Source organism: Microcaecilia unicolor, chromosome 3 (genome assembly GCF_901765095.1).
Source record: "Microcaecilia unicolor chromosome 3, aMicUni1.1, whole genome shotgun sequence".
Taxonomy (NCBI): domain Eukaryota; kingdom Metazoa; phylum Chordata; class Amphibia; order Gymnophiona; family Siphonopidae; genus Microcaecilia; species Microcaecilia unicolor.
In genome coordinates this window covers 103010067-103028817 of record NC_044033.1, presented here as the reverse complement: position 1 = coordinate 103028817, position 18751 = coordinate 103010067, and the positions used below count along the sequence as shown (strand labels likewise).

General features: G+C 42.4%; 1 protein-coding gene across 2 annotated transcripts in view; it reads left to right on the top strand.

Moving 5' to 3' along the window:
* The window catches only part of XRN2 (5'-3' exoribonuclease 2), a 363942-nt gene that overhangs the window by 60468 nt on the left and 284723 nt on the right, over positions 1 to 18751 (top strand). For both annotated transcript variants that reach the window (XM_030196221.1, XM_030196223.1), the window contains exon 7: positions 7209 to 7281. In XM_030196221.1, the coding sequence (XP_030052081.1) occupies positions 7209 to 7281 (73 nt within the window). The remainder of the gene's footprint in view (positions 1 to 7208; positions 7282 to 18751) is intronic.

Sequence of the window (18751 nt, the reverse complement as noted above, 5' to 3'; positions counted from 1 at the left end):
TCCAGTTTTCAGTGTAGGGTGCGTGGCCTGTACCTCGCAGTGTATAAGGAGGTGGCCTTATTTTTATGTATCCTCCAGTATGACTCTCCGTTCCTTCATGGGAACTAAATCTGGTCCTCTGTACTCTCTCTGGGGCTCACTTTGAAGACCTCACACCGAAGACAGTTTTTCCTTGTTGCGATTACCTCAGCTCAGAGGATCTCAAGTTGTAGGCTGTTCCTTGTCATGACCCATACCTCTCCATTTTAGAGTACTCAGTGTCCATTTTCACCATTCCTTCCTTTTTTCCCAAAGTGATTTCTCCCCTCTATGTGTGAACCACGAGGTCTGTTTGCCCATCTGGCAGACATGGCTGCATTACTTGGAGCAGTCAAATGACTTCCATCTTTCTGATAATCTTTGTCCTTTTCCGTCTTCCTGATTATCTTTGTCCTTTTCCGTGGCCCTCACAAGGGCCAGTCTGCATCCAAGACCTCTATTGCAAGGTAGAACTTGGCAGTTATTCATACAGTCTACATTTGTAAGAATTATCAGGTGCCTCTGGGGTTGAGAGGTCACTGGACCTAAGACAGACTTAGGAATGTCAGCTTGGGCGGTTGCCCTGGAGGAAATTTGTAGGGTGGCTATGTTGTCGTCGCTTCCTTTGTGAAGCATTACAGGTTGGACATGCTGGCAAGGGCTCGCTCAGACTTTGGCAGAGCAGTTGGTTCAGGAGGCTTTGTCTTTCTCCGCCCTGTAGTTCTGCTTGGTTACATACCATTTGTTCAGAAAGGTAGGCCAGATGACAAGGAAGGTGAAATTCTTTCCTAATAACATCTTTTCCTTTAGTTGACTGTACCGTTCTGAAACCCACCCCTGGAAGACTAAGGCCTAATTCTTATGGGATGCTCTGCTCTTTCCCTTACAGTTAAAAAAAAATTTAAAATTAAAATCTGAGAAACTTCTGGCGTATGCAGTGGTGGTGGTATGCTTGGAAAAGATCAGTTTTTCTCTACCTCCCTCCCTGGTAGGATGAAAACATTTGTTCAGAACAGTACAACTAACTAAAAGGAAATTATTAGTGGGTTGTAGTGAGAAGTCTGGATGTTTCGTGGTAGTCCTATTACTAGGTTTCAATTTGCTGTTTGCATGTTTACATCATTTATTGTATTTGTTTCTATTTTTTAAAATTTGTAACAGGAAACATTATTGAACGAATCCAGAAACATACATCTTCAAACAGAAAGCACAGTATATAGATCCATTAAAACTAGCAGCCACCACAAGGGTAACTCCCCCATACACCGAAAAAGTAATCCTGTCTTTTTATTAAGTAGAAAAACAATGAGAAACAAATCAAAACATTCCCAACTCCCTTCACCATCCCGCCCCGTTAACCCTCCACATCACCCTCATTAAGTATATAAAGCCAATATTCCTGATTACACTAAGGTAGAAAGCAAAGGGGCCCAAATTTTCTCCCACTTGGCCACAGTCTTCCTTTCAGTGGCCAAAAGTTTTTCAAGATCACAAATGTACCATAATAAGTTGTACCATTTAAGAATTGAGGGGCAACTTATCTGCTTCCATATCGTGCAATCACCAATCGTGCTGCACTGAAACAATGCTATGCAAACAGCCGTTCTGCACTACTAAGTCCTGGAAGGACCCTGTTAAATAAGAAAGTAGCAGAATCCCAGGGAATCGTACACCCTAACCATGTTTTCACCGTCCTGTGAACGGATTTCCAAAAGGCCATCACTTTTCTGCAAAACCACCAAATATGGCCTAGAGTGCCCGATTGACCACACTGTCGCCAGCATAGTGGGGATACAGTCGTAAACATATGATGAAGTCTAACAGGTGTTAAATACCAGCGGTAAATTAATTTAGTTCAGTTTTCTTGTATGTTCACAGCCGGGGAAACCTTAACAGAAGCAATCTCCATCGCCTGCCAATCCTCAGCCACATAGCTGTTGCCCAATTCGGCTTCCCAGCTTCTACGATGTCTATAAGCAGAAGGCAGGGCATCTCTCAAATGGTGATAAAGCCAGCAGATGAGATAAACCTAGTGCCCTTAAAATCAGCACATACGCTTTCTAAAAAGGTTTTCTCCCCAAGCAGTTTGTTTTTAAATTGGAGGAAGTAAAGAAATGGATGAGTTGATGGTAAGCATAGAAATCACTCTGAGGCAGCTAAGTGGCAGCCAGATCTGCAAAGGAAAGGAAACTATCATCATCCACCAACTGTCCCCAACATGTCAACCCACATCTCCTCCACCTGATGAAGACTGAAGGGGAACAACCCGGGGGAAATGCAGGATTATATGCAATAGGTGACAACCATGACTTATAGAACTCCCGAGCTCTATCCAGTTTATCCCAACAAGAAAAGGTGTGTTGAATGATCGGCCAGAAGGCTGGTCTCAAGTGTCTATGTTTGGGTGGCAACCAAAGCAACTGTCCTAACTGCAAAGGTCCCCCAACCATACGCTGCTCTAAATGTACCCATAGCTTTTGACTATGAGCTTGATACCATTCAACCGCTGCTTTAGCTTGAGCAGCTCTATGGTAGAAGCCCAAGTGAGGGACACCCAGGCCACTCCGAGTCTTGTGAGCGAGATACAAAATAGAGCGTGGGATCCTAGGTCGTTTTCCATGCCAAATAATTTCAAAAGGCGTGCTTTTAAGGACTTAAGCAATCGGTTGCTAAGAGGCATCGGTATGGATTGGAAAAGATAGAGTAAGCGGGGTAATACATTCATTTTCACCGTAGCAATTCTACCAAACCAAGACAGGGAATCCCAACATTCTAAATTGTCCCCAATCTCTTAAAGCCAGGGGAGTATAGTTGGCAGAGTTTGTCTTCAAGTTTCCTAGTAATATAACCCCCCAAATATCGCAAACCGTTGGGCACCCAAGTCAGAGGGTAAAGTTGCTTACATGTTTGATATTCCTCAGCTGGTAGGCCCCATGCCATTGCTTCAGTCTTAGTGAAATTAATTTTAAATCCCGATACTTGGCCATAGGATTCAAGTTCTTGAAATACTGCTGGGAAAGAATCCAAAGGTGAAGAAAGGGTCAAAAGAACATTATCAGTGAAAAGAGCTACCTTGGACTCCCAGCCTCCAACCTGTAACCCATGGATCCCCAGGTTATTTCTAATTTTAAGTGCTAAGCGTTCCATGACTAAGGCAAAAAGGAGGGGCGAGAGAGGGCACCCCTGACGAGTTCCTCTCTGTAAGTCAAAGAAAGGCGAGTTACTCCCATTTATTCAGACACATGCTCGGGGAGAAGAGTAAAATTCTTGGATCCACCCAATGAAACCTGGACCAAATCCAAAACCTCTCAGCACTCAAAACAAAAAAGGCCAGTGAACCCTATCAAGGGCCTTCTCCACATCGATACTGAGCAGACAGTAAGGCTTTCTTTGCTGTCTAGCTAAATACATATAGTCTAGTGTACGCCTAATGTTGTCAGAGTCCTGCCGATTAGGAATAAAGCCCACCTGGTCTGGGTGAATCAGAGATGGTAAAACCTCCACCAACCTTGAGGCCAGCACCTTTGCCAGAATTTTAACATCTGTGTTCAGAACCAATATTGGACGGTATGAGGCACATTCAGTCACTTCCTTGTTAGGCTATCCATATTTCATAGTAGATGGTAAGGCCCCTCCTGAACGCACATAATTTAAAATGTCTGTCAAGACAGGTGCCAGTTGGTTAGCAAAGGACCTGTAAAATTCACCAGTGAACGCATCTAAGCCTGTTGATTTACCTGTTTTAAGTGATCTAATGGACTTAAGGACCTCCTGCACTGTAACAGAAGCCTCCATCATGGTTAACTGTGCCGGCATCAAGGCCAGGAGATCCATCCCCTTCAGATATGACTGAATAGCATTCTCCTGTATAGACAGATCTTGAGTGTAAAGATTTTCATAGAATTTACCAAATCGTTTTTGTACGACTGAGGATGTGTTAAAGACCTCACCAGAGTTCCCTTTTATTCGGAATATAGTTCTCTCTGTACGCAGTTTATGAAGTTTTATTGTCAGCTGTCTACTGATCTTGTTCCGTTCCTTATAACCATGTAATCGCAATTTTTCATTAAGATAGGGAAAGGGAAATGGGACTTGATACACCGCCTTTCTGAGGTTTTTTGCAACTACATTCAAAGCGGTTTACATATATTCAGGTACTTATTTTGTACCAGGGGCAATGGAGGGTTAAGTGACTTGCCAGAGTCACAAGGAGCTGCAGTGGGAATCGAACTCAGTTTCCCAGGATCAAAGTCCACTGCACTAACCACTAGGCTACTCCTCCACTCCTTAGAAAGCACTGTGTCCAACTGTAAATGTAAAGTCTCTATAAATCCTAGAGGAGCCTGTTTGTTTATGTTTAATTTCCAAATCCTGAATCCGGTGTCTCCAATGCAATGCAGCAGCTTCCCATTGTCGCTTGAGGCAACCTATGTGCCTCATAAAGTATTTCCTTGATACCGCTCTGAGGGCATCCCAAATCACTGCAATGGAGGGACCAGAATCCAAATTAAATTGTAGATACTCCTTAAGTACTTTAATATACTCTTTACAGGTATAGTCGTCCCGAAGAAGGGTGTTATTAAATGTCCATTGTCTATCTGAACACTCATCAGAGAGTGTAGTGATAGTAAGAGTACATGGAGCATGGTCCGAAATAGTAATATTTCCTATCTTTGCCTCAAGAGCATTCCCTCCCATTAATTTGTCCAGAAAGAGAAAATCGATCCGTGATTAGGAAGCATGAACTGATTAGTAAAAGGAGTAGTCCCGATCATGAGGATGACAGTCTCTCCATGAATCAAACAGCTAAAGGTCATTAAGAAAAGATCCCAAATGCCTGGCTATGACTCTATCCTCAGGTGAAATAGAGCCAGTGCGGTCTAATTCTGGGGTTAAAGATGCTTTGAAATCCCCCCCCCCCCCCCCAAGAATAAGATGACCTCCTTTTAGAGTCTGTATATTCCTCTTAAGCAATTGAAAAAAAAGAAGGCTTACCTGTATTAGGGCCATAGATGGACCCCAAGGTATATTCCCGAGCATCCGTCTCCACTCTGGTGAGAATAAATCGCCCAGCAGGGTCTCACTTCATCTGATGAATCTGTATGGGTAAACTGTTATGAAAAAGTGATGCTACTCCACGCTTCATACTGTTGGTAACATCAGAAGCAAAAAATATTTTAGAGTAGGCTGCATGATGAAATAAATGCTCATGGACTCGTTTCAAGTGACTCTCTTGCAGCATCACAGTATCGGGGTGTCAATCGAGACATGTCATGACAGATCAATTGTCTTTTTCTCGGTACATTCAGGCCCTTTACATTCAAGGTCAATATCTTTTATATTAGTAGCCATAGACAATAAATATCTTGAAGGAGACAAAGAGAAAGTAATGTGGAAATCCCCCCATCTTCCCATCCCTCCCCCAACCTTCCCCCCATGAGTAATCCAGGAAACGAGCCAGCATGCCAGAGTGGAAACCTAGCATAGTGTACTACCAGTAAGGCCCCAAACCCCCACAGCCCCCACCCAATCCTTCCGGCCCACCCACACATACATACAAAAAAAAATGGTTAAATGTCCTCTCTCACTCGTATGATGCAGAGCCCTCCGCACATGGAACAGGAGTTAGTCACAGCATGAGTCCAAAGCAAGTTGGAGCAGCGGTTACATTCAGACGAGGCTTCTTGCCTTTGTTGAATACTTGTTGCCATTGTTGCACTCAATGGTTTTACCTGAGTCTTATTCATACCACTAAAAATCAATTGCCTTTGAAAAAGGTTATTCCACTTTAAAAATATACTGGACATCATCAGCATAAATCCTATAATTGACACCAAACATCTCCAGTAAAATACATAACTGTTTCAAAAAGATATTAAAAAGAATAGCAGAAAGAAATGATCCCTGTTGCACTCCAGAACAAACACCCATGAATGAAGAACATTCATTTCCATTGATGACATTAAATTGTCTTATAGATTAAAAAAAAAATTAAAACCAGTCATAAACAGTGCCACCTATCATTGCAACAAAATCGTACGATCAATAGTATCAAAAGCAGATGAAATGTCGAATGATACAAGCACAACTGCCTTTATCAAACCCAGCATGGACAACATTAGTAGAGTCTTGGTATCACGCTCACTATAAACCCAGGTTAGTGTTTAATTAAAACCTGATGTTCATTTAAAAAAAAAAATCAGTTAATTGATCATGAACACATTTTTCTATCACTTTAGCAAAAAAAAGGTAGCTTATAGAGAGGACTTACAAATCAAACACATAAAGAAAAGGATTCTTTAACAAACATCTCACAGAAGCTTTTTTCAAAGATGGAGGCATACTACTTTCCGACAGATTTGTTTACAGTGTAATGTATTACTGAAAAAATACATTTTTTAATCCTTTCATAATAGATGGATGACAGCTGTCGAAAGGATACATGTCCTTAGAGATGCATGTTTTCTTTTTTCATGTGTACTGTTGCGGTGTCTGCTGCAGGGGCGTAGCCAGACTTCCGTAGGAGGGGGGTCCAAAGCCCGAGGGGAGGGGCACATTTTAGCCCTCCCCCCGGCGGCACCCCCCCACCATTGCTGCCCCCATGTCTTTTCCGACCCCCCTCCCACCGTGAACCCGCCGCCACCTACCTTCACTTTTGCTGGCGGGGGACCCCATTCCCCGCTGGCCGACGTCCTCTCCGTCCTGCTCCTGCTCTTGGTGCATGCATTGCTGATGAGCAGGACGTCAGACTCAGAGAACAGAGTTCTGTTCTCTGAGTCTGACGTCGCACGTACAACGTGCAGGACGTCAGCAATGCATGCAACAGCAGGAGCAGGATGGAGAGGACGTCGGCTGGCGGGGAGTGGGGTCCCCCGCCAGCAAAAGTGAAGGTAGGCGGTGGCGGGGGCGGGTTCGCCAGGAGGGGTCCAGGCTGGAATCAACGGGAGCCCAGGCCCCACGTAGCTACGCCACTGGTCTGCTGTAGTACATGGCAGTCTTCTGGTTTTTACAAAAGATGAAAGTGTCTTAAGGAGGAAGAACCTTCAAAAATGTGTACACATTTGTTGTCACAAAGCTAAAGTTCAGACAGAGGAAGGAGTATGGGCTTATCAATGTATTTCCTTCTAGTAAAAAAAAAAAATGTAGATACATAGTAATATTTCAGACTAAGTATATGTTGTATTATGCAGGTTATTTTGTCTGATGCCAGTGCCCCAGGGGAAGGGGAGCATAAAATCATGGACTACATCAGAAGGCAAAGAGGTAAAACTACTCCAATAAGTATTGGCTGAACTAGAACTGTTATGAGTGCAAGTATTTTAAAGTATTTGTTATGTTTAAAGTATTCATAAATTAGGATGCTATATTTATTGAAGTGGAGATTTGGAAGGTGAGTTTATGCAATTAGGGGTTGGTACGTTTTATACACCTTGCTTTGAATAATTTTGAAGAGGCGAGCAAACAAGTGGAATAAGTAAATTGTTTAGAATTTTAAAAAATTGTACAGTATTTTCCTTATGAAGTTATTGATGGATTTGGCAACTATTTTAAATTGATATTATTTTTGCTATGTAACGTGCCCTCTGTTACAACGCTGAGAAAGTTTGTGAATATCAAGTGTAATAATAAGAATTAACAGATTTTACCATGGTACCCTTCTTTAATTTAAACTAGTATTTGTTTCTCAAGAAACATGGAGATATTTAATCCTGTTTATTGCATATTAAAAGTACAAAGTGGAAACAATAAGACTTCAGAATCAGTGCCTGAGCCCTCATTTCCTTAGTATAGTTAATTGGCTAATTTTTTAAAAGTCGGGACCACTTTGGGCCTAAAAGTACGGAATGAGAGCTGATAACTGTTGGATTATTTGTAGTAAATAATTAGCAGATTTTAGTACACACAGCTTCAGCTTTAGAAATGTTAATTTCTTTCTTCATCTCTCTCTCATTCACCCCTGAATAATTCACTGCTGAGTCACTTTAAAGTTGAAGTAACAAAACATCTGTTTACTCACAGTTTGTAGTTAGATTATAATCAGACAGGCTTATATATACATATTACTATACATTTGTATTATCAGCTCCTTCCATGTGCTTAGATGGTAATGGATGCTCACACCACCATAGATCCTCTCAGGTTAGGAGAGATCATGAGCTCCATGTGCTCCATGTGCTGTGTCTGCTGCATCTAACCCCCACAGGAAGTTGCATAGCTGTGTGACCTCTCTAAGTAATTCACATCAGAGGTCACAGAGTAATCACAGAGAAATAATAGGTGACAGGCAATGCATGTAAAATACAATTACATTCCAACAAACCCCTTCTCATGCATAACTGTCATGCAATTATTTATTCATACAAAGTCCAAGCTTTATACGCAGATTCACAAAATGTTCTCTGGGTAACGGTTTGGTCATGATGTCAGCTGTCATCTCACTGGTGTGACAATAGTGTAGACTGATGACCCCTTCTTTCACCAACTCTCGCACGTTGTGGTATTTCGTTGCGATGTGCTTGGTGCGTGACTGAACCTTGTCATTCTGTGACAGTCGGATGCAGCTCTGATTATCTTCCATTATCTGGATTGGTCTCTTTTCAGCTATTCCAAAATCCAGCATAAGTTTTTCAATCCACATCAGTTCTCTGCACGCTTCCGATACGGCCACATATTCAGCTTCTGTAGAAGACAGACTCACAATACTTTGTTTATGACTGGCCCATGAAATTTGTACATTTCCATACATAAACACATATCCACTTGTGGATTTATAATTAGAATGATCCCCTGCCCAATCTGAATCACAGTAACATATTAGTTTTGGATTACTATTGGCTGAAATCTTTAATTTACAATCAATGGTACCCTTTAAATACCTTACCATCCTTTTAACTGCAGTCCAATCTGATTTGGTAGGTGAGCTGACCCTTCTGCTCAAAATTCCTACTGCATTTGCTATATCAGCCCTGTATGTGGTAGCTAGATATAAAAGCTTACCTATGGCTGATCTATATTGGATGTTATCTGGTAAAGGTTCTCTTACTGTTTCATCCTTCAGAAAATCAGTGATCATGGGAGTGCTTACAACTTGGGCATCTTGCATACCTAAACTTTCAATAAGCTCATTTATTTTCTGCTTCTGGCTTAGAAGATAAGAACCATCATTTTGTTTCTCAATTTCTATACCAAGATAGTATGACACATTACCAAGTTCTTTTATCTCAACATTGTGGTTTAAACATTTTACAATGTCCTTGTACTCTTGCTCACTTTTGCTTGCAATGAGCAAATCATCAACAAAAGCTAAAATGTATGCATATTGTCCATTTGTGCACCTAGTGTACAAGCATTTATCTGCTTCACCTTGCTTAAATCCTAAATTTGTCAATATTTCATGCAATTTATCATTCCAACATTTTGCACTTTGCTTTAATCCATAAAGACCTTTGTTTAATTTACACACTAGCTGTCTTTGTTTTGTATTTATGAAACCTGTTGGTTGTTCCATGTACAAGTCCTCAGTTATATCTCCGTGAAGAAACGCTGTTTTCACATCAATGTGGTTGACTTGCATGCCTTTTGAGACTGCAATGCTCAGAAGTGTTCTAATTGTCGTGTGTTTCACTACAGGTGCAAACACTTCATCAAAATCTTCTCCATATTTTTGAAGATATCCCTTTGCCACTAATCTGGCTTTATACCTTTCCACTTTTCCTTGTGCATTCCTTTTTAACTTGAATACCCATTTGCATCCTATAGCTTTCTTGCCAGGAGGTAATTTTGTAAGAATCCAAGTATTATTTTTATCCAATGCATCAATTTCTTCTTGTGCAGCTTTATGCCATTCAGCAGCTTCTTCTGCTGGCATTTTCTCAATCTCATCCCATGTTAAGGGCTCTTGAGCTTCTGCTGACTTTGTTAGGTAAGACAGTCTTGGGGGTGGAACACCTTTGTTTTCCCTGGATGAGCGTCTGACAACAGGTTGGTCTGACCTTTCCGCATCCTCTAAATCTGAGAGTCCTTCTCCAATTGATTCCCCTTCTCCAACTGTACTGTCTTCTTCAATGATCCTTTCTGTGTCTGCTTCCTCTGCCTGTTCCTCGTTAGATACAGATGAGTTGCTTTCAGACATCTGCCTTGGTATGGCATTTATATACACTGGCATGTCTATTATGGTTCTAGTTTCATATTCTGGATGATAAGGCTCATCTGGGATAATCCAGCCTTTATCAACCCTTTTGTTTTCATCAAAATATGTAACATGTCTTATGCCAACAATGCCAGTTTTCAGATTCAAAATTCTATATCCTTTGTGTCCTGGAGCATAGCCAACTAAAATGCCCCTTTCTGTTGTGGAATCCAGCTTATGCCTTTTTTGCTTTGGTACATGAGCATATGCTGTACTTCCAAATGTTCTTATGTGTGACAGGTTTGGCTTCCTACCATGCCATGTCTCATGTGGTGTGCGCTCAGCGCCTTTAGTTGGCATTCTGTTTTGTAGGTACACTGCTGTGAGAATGGCTTCCCCCCATAGTCTTTTAGGGAGATTGCTATCTGACAGCATACATCTGGTCATTTCCACAAGTGACCTAAATTTTCTCTCTGCAACAGAATTTTGCTCTGGTGTATAAGCTACTGTTGTGATATGTTGAATGCCTTCTTGTTCTATAAATGTGCGCATGCTTTGTGAAGTGAACTCACCACCATTGTCGGTCTGAAGAACCTTTGGTTTTCTTTCAAATTTATTGCTCACCATGGCTACGTATTTCTTCAGCATGTCTGTGACTTGACTTTTCTCTTTCAGCAAATAGGCCACACAATATCTAGAGAAATCATCCAAGAATATTAGCACAAATCTGTTATTTCCCAATGATGGGATATTAAACGGTCCACATAAGTCACTGTGTATTAAGTCCAGCACTTTATTACTCCTATTTCCTGTGTATGCAGGAAATGAGGGTCTCACACCTTTTTGAGTAACACAGTCTATGCATTTCTCCATTTTACCAGCATCCTTCCTTACTTGCGCCATATGTGAGGCTTCACCTGAAATGCTCAGTTTATAAACATCATTATGCATAAAAGCTTCAGCATACACTTCATCATTTTTAGAGATTGTGCACTTACTGTTTTCAAAATGAATCGCAAATCCCTTCTTATCTAATGTAGATACACTAAGCATATTGCAAACTGCTTGGGGAATATACAAGACATCACTTACAGGAATTTCTTTAACTTCATTAGACACTTTGCATTTTAAGAATCCAATACCTTTTGCTTGGATCTTAGCAGTCCCTGCGTTTGCAGTTTTAAGAATACCTTCCTCTGGACACATTTCCTGAAAGAAATCTTTACAATTGGTTAAATGGCATGTGCTCCCTGAATCCAAAATCCAAGTACTTTCATTTGAATTATTATTTACCATAGTCAAAGATTTTTCTGCCATTAGAAAGCCCTTGTGTTTATCTTTGTCCTTCATACATTTCCTGGTTTGAAAATTCTTTAGTTCCATTGGCTTAGGTGAGCTAGAGGGAGTGTTTTGTGTTTCCTTACACCATTTAGATACATGTCCCTCCTTTCCACATGAGTAGCAAATCAGCTTGCCCTTGGGTGGAGTTTTCCCATAGCTCCGCCTTCCTCTGTTCTTTGCCAAGAAATTTGTTTCATTTCTCTCTGACTTGCTTTGAGAACACATCTCCTCAGAATCATTTATTATGCATTCCTGCCTTAGTTTTGATGTTGCCTGTTCAAAAGATTGCCCTTCAATGGCCTCATTTACAGACCTAAAAACATCAAACTTCTTTGATAGTGAGGTAAAAAGAAATGCTCTTTTCAATGCATCACACATGGGAATTCCAGAAAGTTCTAGCTTTTGAAATGAAGACATAAGATGCATAATGTGATCATTACATTTACTTTTATCCCTTAATTTGGTTTCATTCAACTCTGCCAACCAAATTGGTTGCTGCTTTGCATATGTAGTTGCATACATAGTTCTCAGTTTATATAAAATGTCCTTTGGTGTATCTTTTCCCTCCACTAATATGGCTTGTTTCTCTGAGAGAGCTTCCAAAAGCATGCACTTCACATAATAGTTTGCATTGTCCCATTCAGCCATATTTTCAGCTGTTCTGTCTTGGTCTAAGCATATATTTAATCCTTTTGCTCGAAGGAGACATATGAATCTTAGTTCCCACTGCTGATAATTAAACTCAGTTAATTTAGGCACCTTGAGAGAATAGAACAATGGTGAATTTCTTCCCTCAGCCATTTTCTTAGCCTTCTGTCTGCTGTGTGGGGGGAGAGAGAGACAGACTGAATCTTTCCTTTAAAACTTAAGAGAAAAATGTGGCCTTTTTTCTGCCTGGTAATATTTCTCTTCTTTTTCAATTCCTGGCCCTGGGCCCATAACCCTTTTGTTGGATTATTTGTAGTAAATAATTAGCAGATTTTAGTACACACAGCTTCAGCTTTAGAAATGTTAATTTCTTTCTTCATCTCTCTCTCATTCACCCCTGAATAATTCACTGCTGAGTCACTTTAAAGTTGAAGTAACAAAACATCTGTTTACTCACAGTTTGTAGTTAGATTATAATCAGACAGGCTTATATATACATATTACTATACATTTGTATTATCAGCTCCTTCCATGTGCTTAGATGGTAATGGATGCTCACACCACCATAGATCCTCTCAGGTTAGGAGAGATCATGAGCTCCATGTGCTCCATGTGCTGTGTCTGCTGCATCTAACCCCCACAGGAAGTTGCATAGCTGTGTGACCTCTCTAAGTAATTCACATCAGAGGTCACAGAGTAATCACAGAGAAATAATAGGTGACAGGCAATGCATGTAAAATACAATTACATTCCAACAATAACTCTGTTCTCAAATGGGGCTATGACACTGACCAATGCATCCTAACATCCTTCCTCACCAATCTGTGTCTCTCGAATGCACCCTTTCCTAGTTTATTCCACCATTTTCTCTCCTCATTCCCTAACCCTACGAGGTCCAGCTTCTCTTTTTCTCCTCCCCCCAACAGATCCAGTATCCCTCCTTCTCCCTTCCTTTTTCCTAATCATGTCCAGGATGTCTCCTCCCTCAAGGCTCAGCATATCTTCTCCTTCTGCTTCTCCCTCCCCACCATATCCAGCCTGGAAAATAACCCCTGACTCTGTACACTGGACTATCAAGCTGTTAAATGTAAACACAGATTCTGCTTCTACAAAAGCCTTCCCCATACAGTAGTGGGTACAGAGCAGAACTAGGCCATTTCCCATAGAATTCACCTTATACCTTGCAAAATAGATATCTGATTTTGGCATCATCTCAGTAATAGCAACATAAACTCCTTCCTATGAGGCATCTTGTGGAGTAATAGAGAACCCTGAAAAGTCACTCAGAATCTACAGAGCAAATCTGTTCTTTATAAAAGGCCAAATTCCAAAAGTCACACAAGGACCTATCTAGCAATAGGCAGAATTTTAAAATATTGCAGTGAGCTCTGGAAGATTAGTACACCTGTTGTGTAAACTGAACAATCCAGATTACTACAGATCTATTCAGACAATCAACATTAACAGAACACCTTGTCCGCTCACACGTGCAGAACACAGATAGCCTGTATCTGGAGAGGGTCTAAATGGCAACAAACTAAGGAACCCTTTTACCAAGCTGCAATAAAAGGACCTCTGCAGTGACATCAGTACATAGGTTTCCCGCACAATGAGGCACCCATTTACCTCAGTGGGGAAAAGGATTTTGTTTTAAAAAAAAAACAAAACAGAAATGACCATGCGGTAAGTTAATCAGTTGCCGCGTGGACATTTCCTGGGGTAACTCTTACTGCCTCCTAAGGGATCCTGAGCTAATCTGGTGGTAACCAGGCAGCGCATGGCGCTGCCTGATTACTGCCAGATAAGCCCCATGGTACTAAAAAAGAAAATAATTATTTTTTGATCCCCAGAAATGTCACGTGGCACACCACACAATCGCTTAGCTCCTGTGGTGGCCCTGTGGTAGGCCCAATTTGCTGCATGCTATTTCGATGGTAGCCCTACCATGGCTTTGTAAAAGGGACCCTAAAAGTACTAAGGTAGACACAATTTAAACTGAAAACCTAAGAAGCCAGACTCCTGTAAAGCGCTGCCTGATTACTGCCAGATAAGCCCCCTGGTACTAAAAAAGAAAGTAATTATTTTTTGAGCCCATTGCTTTGTCTATTTTGCTCCATCGGGGCCCATTGCTTTGTCTATTTTGCTGCATCGGGGCCCATTGCTTTGTCTATTTTGCTCCATCGGGGCCCATTGCTTTGTCTATTTTGCTCCATCGGGGCCCATTGCTTTGTCTATTTTGCTCCATCGGGGCCCATTGCTTTGTCTGTTTTGCTCCATCAGGGCCCATTGCTTTGTTTGTTTTTAGCTAGCTCCTTACGAACTCAGTCTTCTGAGAATTTGTCCTGGTCTACCACTCATCCATTCTCATTAGTATTTGTTTTTTATGGTCTTACCCCCCCCCCCCCCCCCCCCCCCGGGCCTTTCATCCGTGAGCACAGGATCCAGTGAACATGTTCTGTACAGTACCAGCTAAGGAGCTTGGAGAGGCCCTAGTTGAGTTAAGACCTAGTTGTGATGAGGATCTATAGCTATCTTTATTTTTGGAGGGGTCATGTGTACAGCTGATGGATATGCTAGTATCAATTGTGAATATTTCATTGAGGGAAAGTATATTCCCAAAGTGTGTGTAGAAAACAATGATGAAAAATCTGTTTAAAAGGAGGACTGTACAAATTACAGGCTGATTCAGCCTTCCATATTTAGGATCTATCATAGGGAAGGCAGTGGCTGACCAACTGATGGAATTTTGTTGGGGTAGCAGATTTTTTTATACATGCATCAGTCTGAGTTTAGGAAGTTACTTCCAATTGAATCTGAACTGGTATCTGTTAGAAATGTTACTCACCCACCATTGGCTGTACAGAGGGTAGTGTGTAGTATTAGTCCTAATAGATTTGTTGCCAATATCCTTTTTCAGTGGTTAGAGTGGACTGGAAGACGGTTAATGTGGTTTTCCTCTTATTTGGAGGCTAGAGCCTAGAGAGTCTCACTAGGGTAATTTCAGTAGAGTCGTTGAGGCTAGAGCATGGGGTACCAGGGGTCAGTGCTGTCACTTTGTTGTTTAACGTTCATATGCGCCTCTTTTGTGAAAGCATCATTAAGAGATTTGATGCAAATTCTTTCAATATGCTGATGACCTTTACATTTTGTGTTTGATAGGGAAAAAAAAAAAGCAGGGAGGGTTTGGAAAGTTAATGAATGGCCTAATGGTTACAGAAGTTCAGATTGTGGTGAGGACCTCAAGATGGAGCCTTTTGGATAGGTATAATGATTCTGGAACAGAGGAATATCTGAAGTTAAATAAGCAGAAACTATGATGGGCAAATGTAGTGAAGGATTTTGGAATCTGGTTATATTCTGATCTTTACATGGAATTACAGATTTCAGCAATAATGAAGGCATTATTTATGAAACAGAATTATTCACCAACTAAGACCTTTTATGTCTTCTTTGAAATTGGTTACTGTTCTGTGGTCCCTCATATTATCCAGGTGTATTTCTGTGGGTATTTGGCTACCAAAGTAGTTATCGGGTTGCCTAAAAATACTTTAAAATATGTTGAGGAGTCACGTAATGCTAGGCGGAAAGAGGGACGCCGCTTGTTAGAGCTCCGAGGCCCCTCGAGTAACAACAGCCCCTAGCGCCACCAAAATCAGCTGAAAAACCCGAGAAGTGCAGCGAAGGTGATCGGAGTATCTCTGCAATAAGCTTTTGGCTCCTTAGCCCGAAACGAGCCGGAATGGCCGCTAAAACAAACTGGAAAGAAGGAGCCCGGAGCTGCGTGGGCGACAAGATGGCGGAGGTCGGCGCCACGGGAGATTCAGTGAGCTCCGTTTGGGCGGCGGAGATAGCCGCTAAGGTCTCGACCTTGTTGGGAACCTCTGTAGATAATAAGCTGCAGAAAATATCAGATAAACTAGAATCGATGGATGGGAAGTTGGAATGCCTAAAAACAGACCTGTCCGGGTTTCAGCAGAGGATGTCTGATGTAGAAGACCAATGTCAGCAATATGCCACGGTGCAAAAAGATATGCAGAACAAACTGGAGAAATTGGAAGCAAAGATTGAAGATCTGGAAAACAGATCTCGGCGAAATAACTTACGGGTGATCGGACTGCCGGAATCCCTGCGCAAGGTAGAACTGCGCAAATTTCTAGAAACATGGCTGCCCAAAGTTCTGGGCTTGCCCAGGATGGAGAAGGTATTAAAGATTGAACGGGCACATCGGTTGGGCCGAGCGGGGCAGAATTCAGAGAGACCATGAGCTGTCATTTGCAAAATACTTAATTATGCCCACAAGCAAGAAATCTTACGGGAATGGCGGCTCCGTGGGAAAATACAGTACGAAGCCCATAATATTCTCTGCTTCCAGGACTTCTCCGCTGCAGTGGCAGCTCAGCGAAGGCAATTCGCAGACATCTGTAAGCGTCTGTATGAGAGAAAGGTCAGCTTCACTTTGTTGTACCCAGCAAAGCTGAGAATTTACCACGAGGGCAAGGCGCACTTTTTCAGCTCGCACATGGAGGCTATGCAGTTCGTCAACAGAATGGGCCAGCATGCAGAGGAAGACGGACAGGTGGAATCGAGTGGCCACCAGAGCCCATGAGGTGGGCAGCGAGCTGGGAAAAGCAGGATGCCTTACAGAGGATGGGCTCCCAAGACAGACCAGACAAAGCCAGTGTAGATTGTTGAAAGCTTTAAACACGCAAGCTGCAGCTGAACAGAACTTAATGTACGTAATAAGACTGAGTAAATGTGCAGAAGATAATTTAAGCTTTATGAACTAGTAAATGTCATACTACTGTTCTTAGCCTGTGGAGGGGTACAGATTAACTGTTAGTAAAAGGGTTAAACCTCCGCAGGAGGGTTATGTTTTAATTGTTTCCAATTTGGATGGGGGGCGGGGGGGGGGGAAGGGGTCGTGACTCGTTCTCTCGCGATAACTACAGATAGGGATTAAAGAGGGAGGGTTTAGGGGTCAGGTAGAAGGTGGAGAGGGGGTGGGGGTGGAGGTGGAGGAGGGGGGAGTTTTGGGGTCTTTTTTTTTTTCCTCGGAAACGCAGGAGGGGTGCAGAGTCCAGGGTGAGTATGGGGAGGTTGTTGGGGGGGACGGGACACCCAAGGGCTGGGGGGTGGCCCTCATTGTAGAAGTTGTAAAACTGGTCATGGTCATGTTGGGGGAGCAGGATGGGGTCACAAGTTAATCTCCTGGAATGTGGGGGGGATCTCATCACCCATAAAGCGTACGAAGGTCTTACAAGCTTTGCGGAGGCATGGAGCAGACGTAGCGTTTCTCCAGGAAACACACTCGATGACGGCGGAGCATGATAAATTTAAGAAAAGTTGGGTAGAGGAGGCAGTGGGGGCTCCGGCAGTGGGGAAAAAGGGGGGAGTATTGTTACTGTTTCGTAAGGGCCTATAGCTGCATATAAAGCGTGTGAAATGGGTGCAGAGGGTAGATACGTTATCCAAATGGCACTATCATCTTGGGGGGTGATTTTAACACGGTGTTTGATCCTCAACAAGACAAAAGCAACCCCCACGCCTTAAAGTCTAAGTCCTTTATGAGGGGCCTGCCCTTTCTCTGTTCGACACTGGACTTGGTTGATGTGTGGAGAGTGCTGCACCCTACACAGAAGGACTACACACATATGTCTAGGGCACACTCGACGCAATCGCATATTGATTATTTGTTGGTCTCGCGGGGCCTGTTCTCTAAAATCTCATCTGCAGAGATAGGGCCCAGTGAGATCTCAGATCATTCAATGATATGGGTGCAGCTGCAAATGTCCGGTGGGGGGGGAGGGAAGGGCGGTTGGCGTTTCCCGAATGAGCTATACCGGGACCCACATTTTAAAGCTTTTATACAAGATAAATGGAAGGAGTTTGAGGAACACAATAGTGGTCATCAGCAGCAAGCAAGCTTGTACTGGGAAACATCTAAGGCGGTCATGAGAGGGGAGGTTATAGCCTATAGAGCTAGGACTAGGAAAATGCGCGACAAAGAAATTCTTCGCCTGGAGAAAGAAATCAGGATGAGACGGATTAGTTATGGGAGAGTGGCAACAGATGATAACAAAAGAGCCCTTCTAGAGTCGCAAAGAGAATTGAATGAACTATTACATCAGAGGGCGCGTAAGTCACAGGCATACTATAAACATCAATTATTCCAATAAGGCGGGGGTGTTGATGAGTCGGTTAGTACATGGTAAGGGAGGGCCCGCTAAGATCCTGCAAATAAAGGATAAGGGAGGGGCTGTTACAAGGAGAGGGAGCGATCATAGAACGCTTTAGGGACTATTATCAAGCATTGTATGCGGAACCCTCAGACATTGTGCCAGATAGTGAGGTGTATTTAGCTAACCAAGAACTACCAAGAATATCGGAGGCGCAAAAGAGTTTATTGAATGGGCCAATAGTGGAGGGGGAACTAATGCTGGCACTGCAGCAGAGCCATATCCATAAGGCACCGGGGCCCGATGGGTTTGGCATAACCTATTATAAGCTATTGCAGGAACAGGTGACGCCACCCCTGGTAAACCTTTTCAATTACATGGTCAAATCTGGGAGCATGTCAGACTCGCTCAATGTAGCCAAAGTGATAGTTTTGCTGAA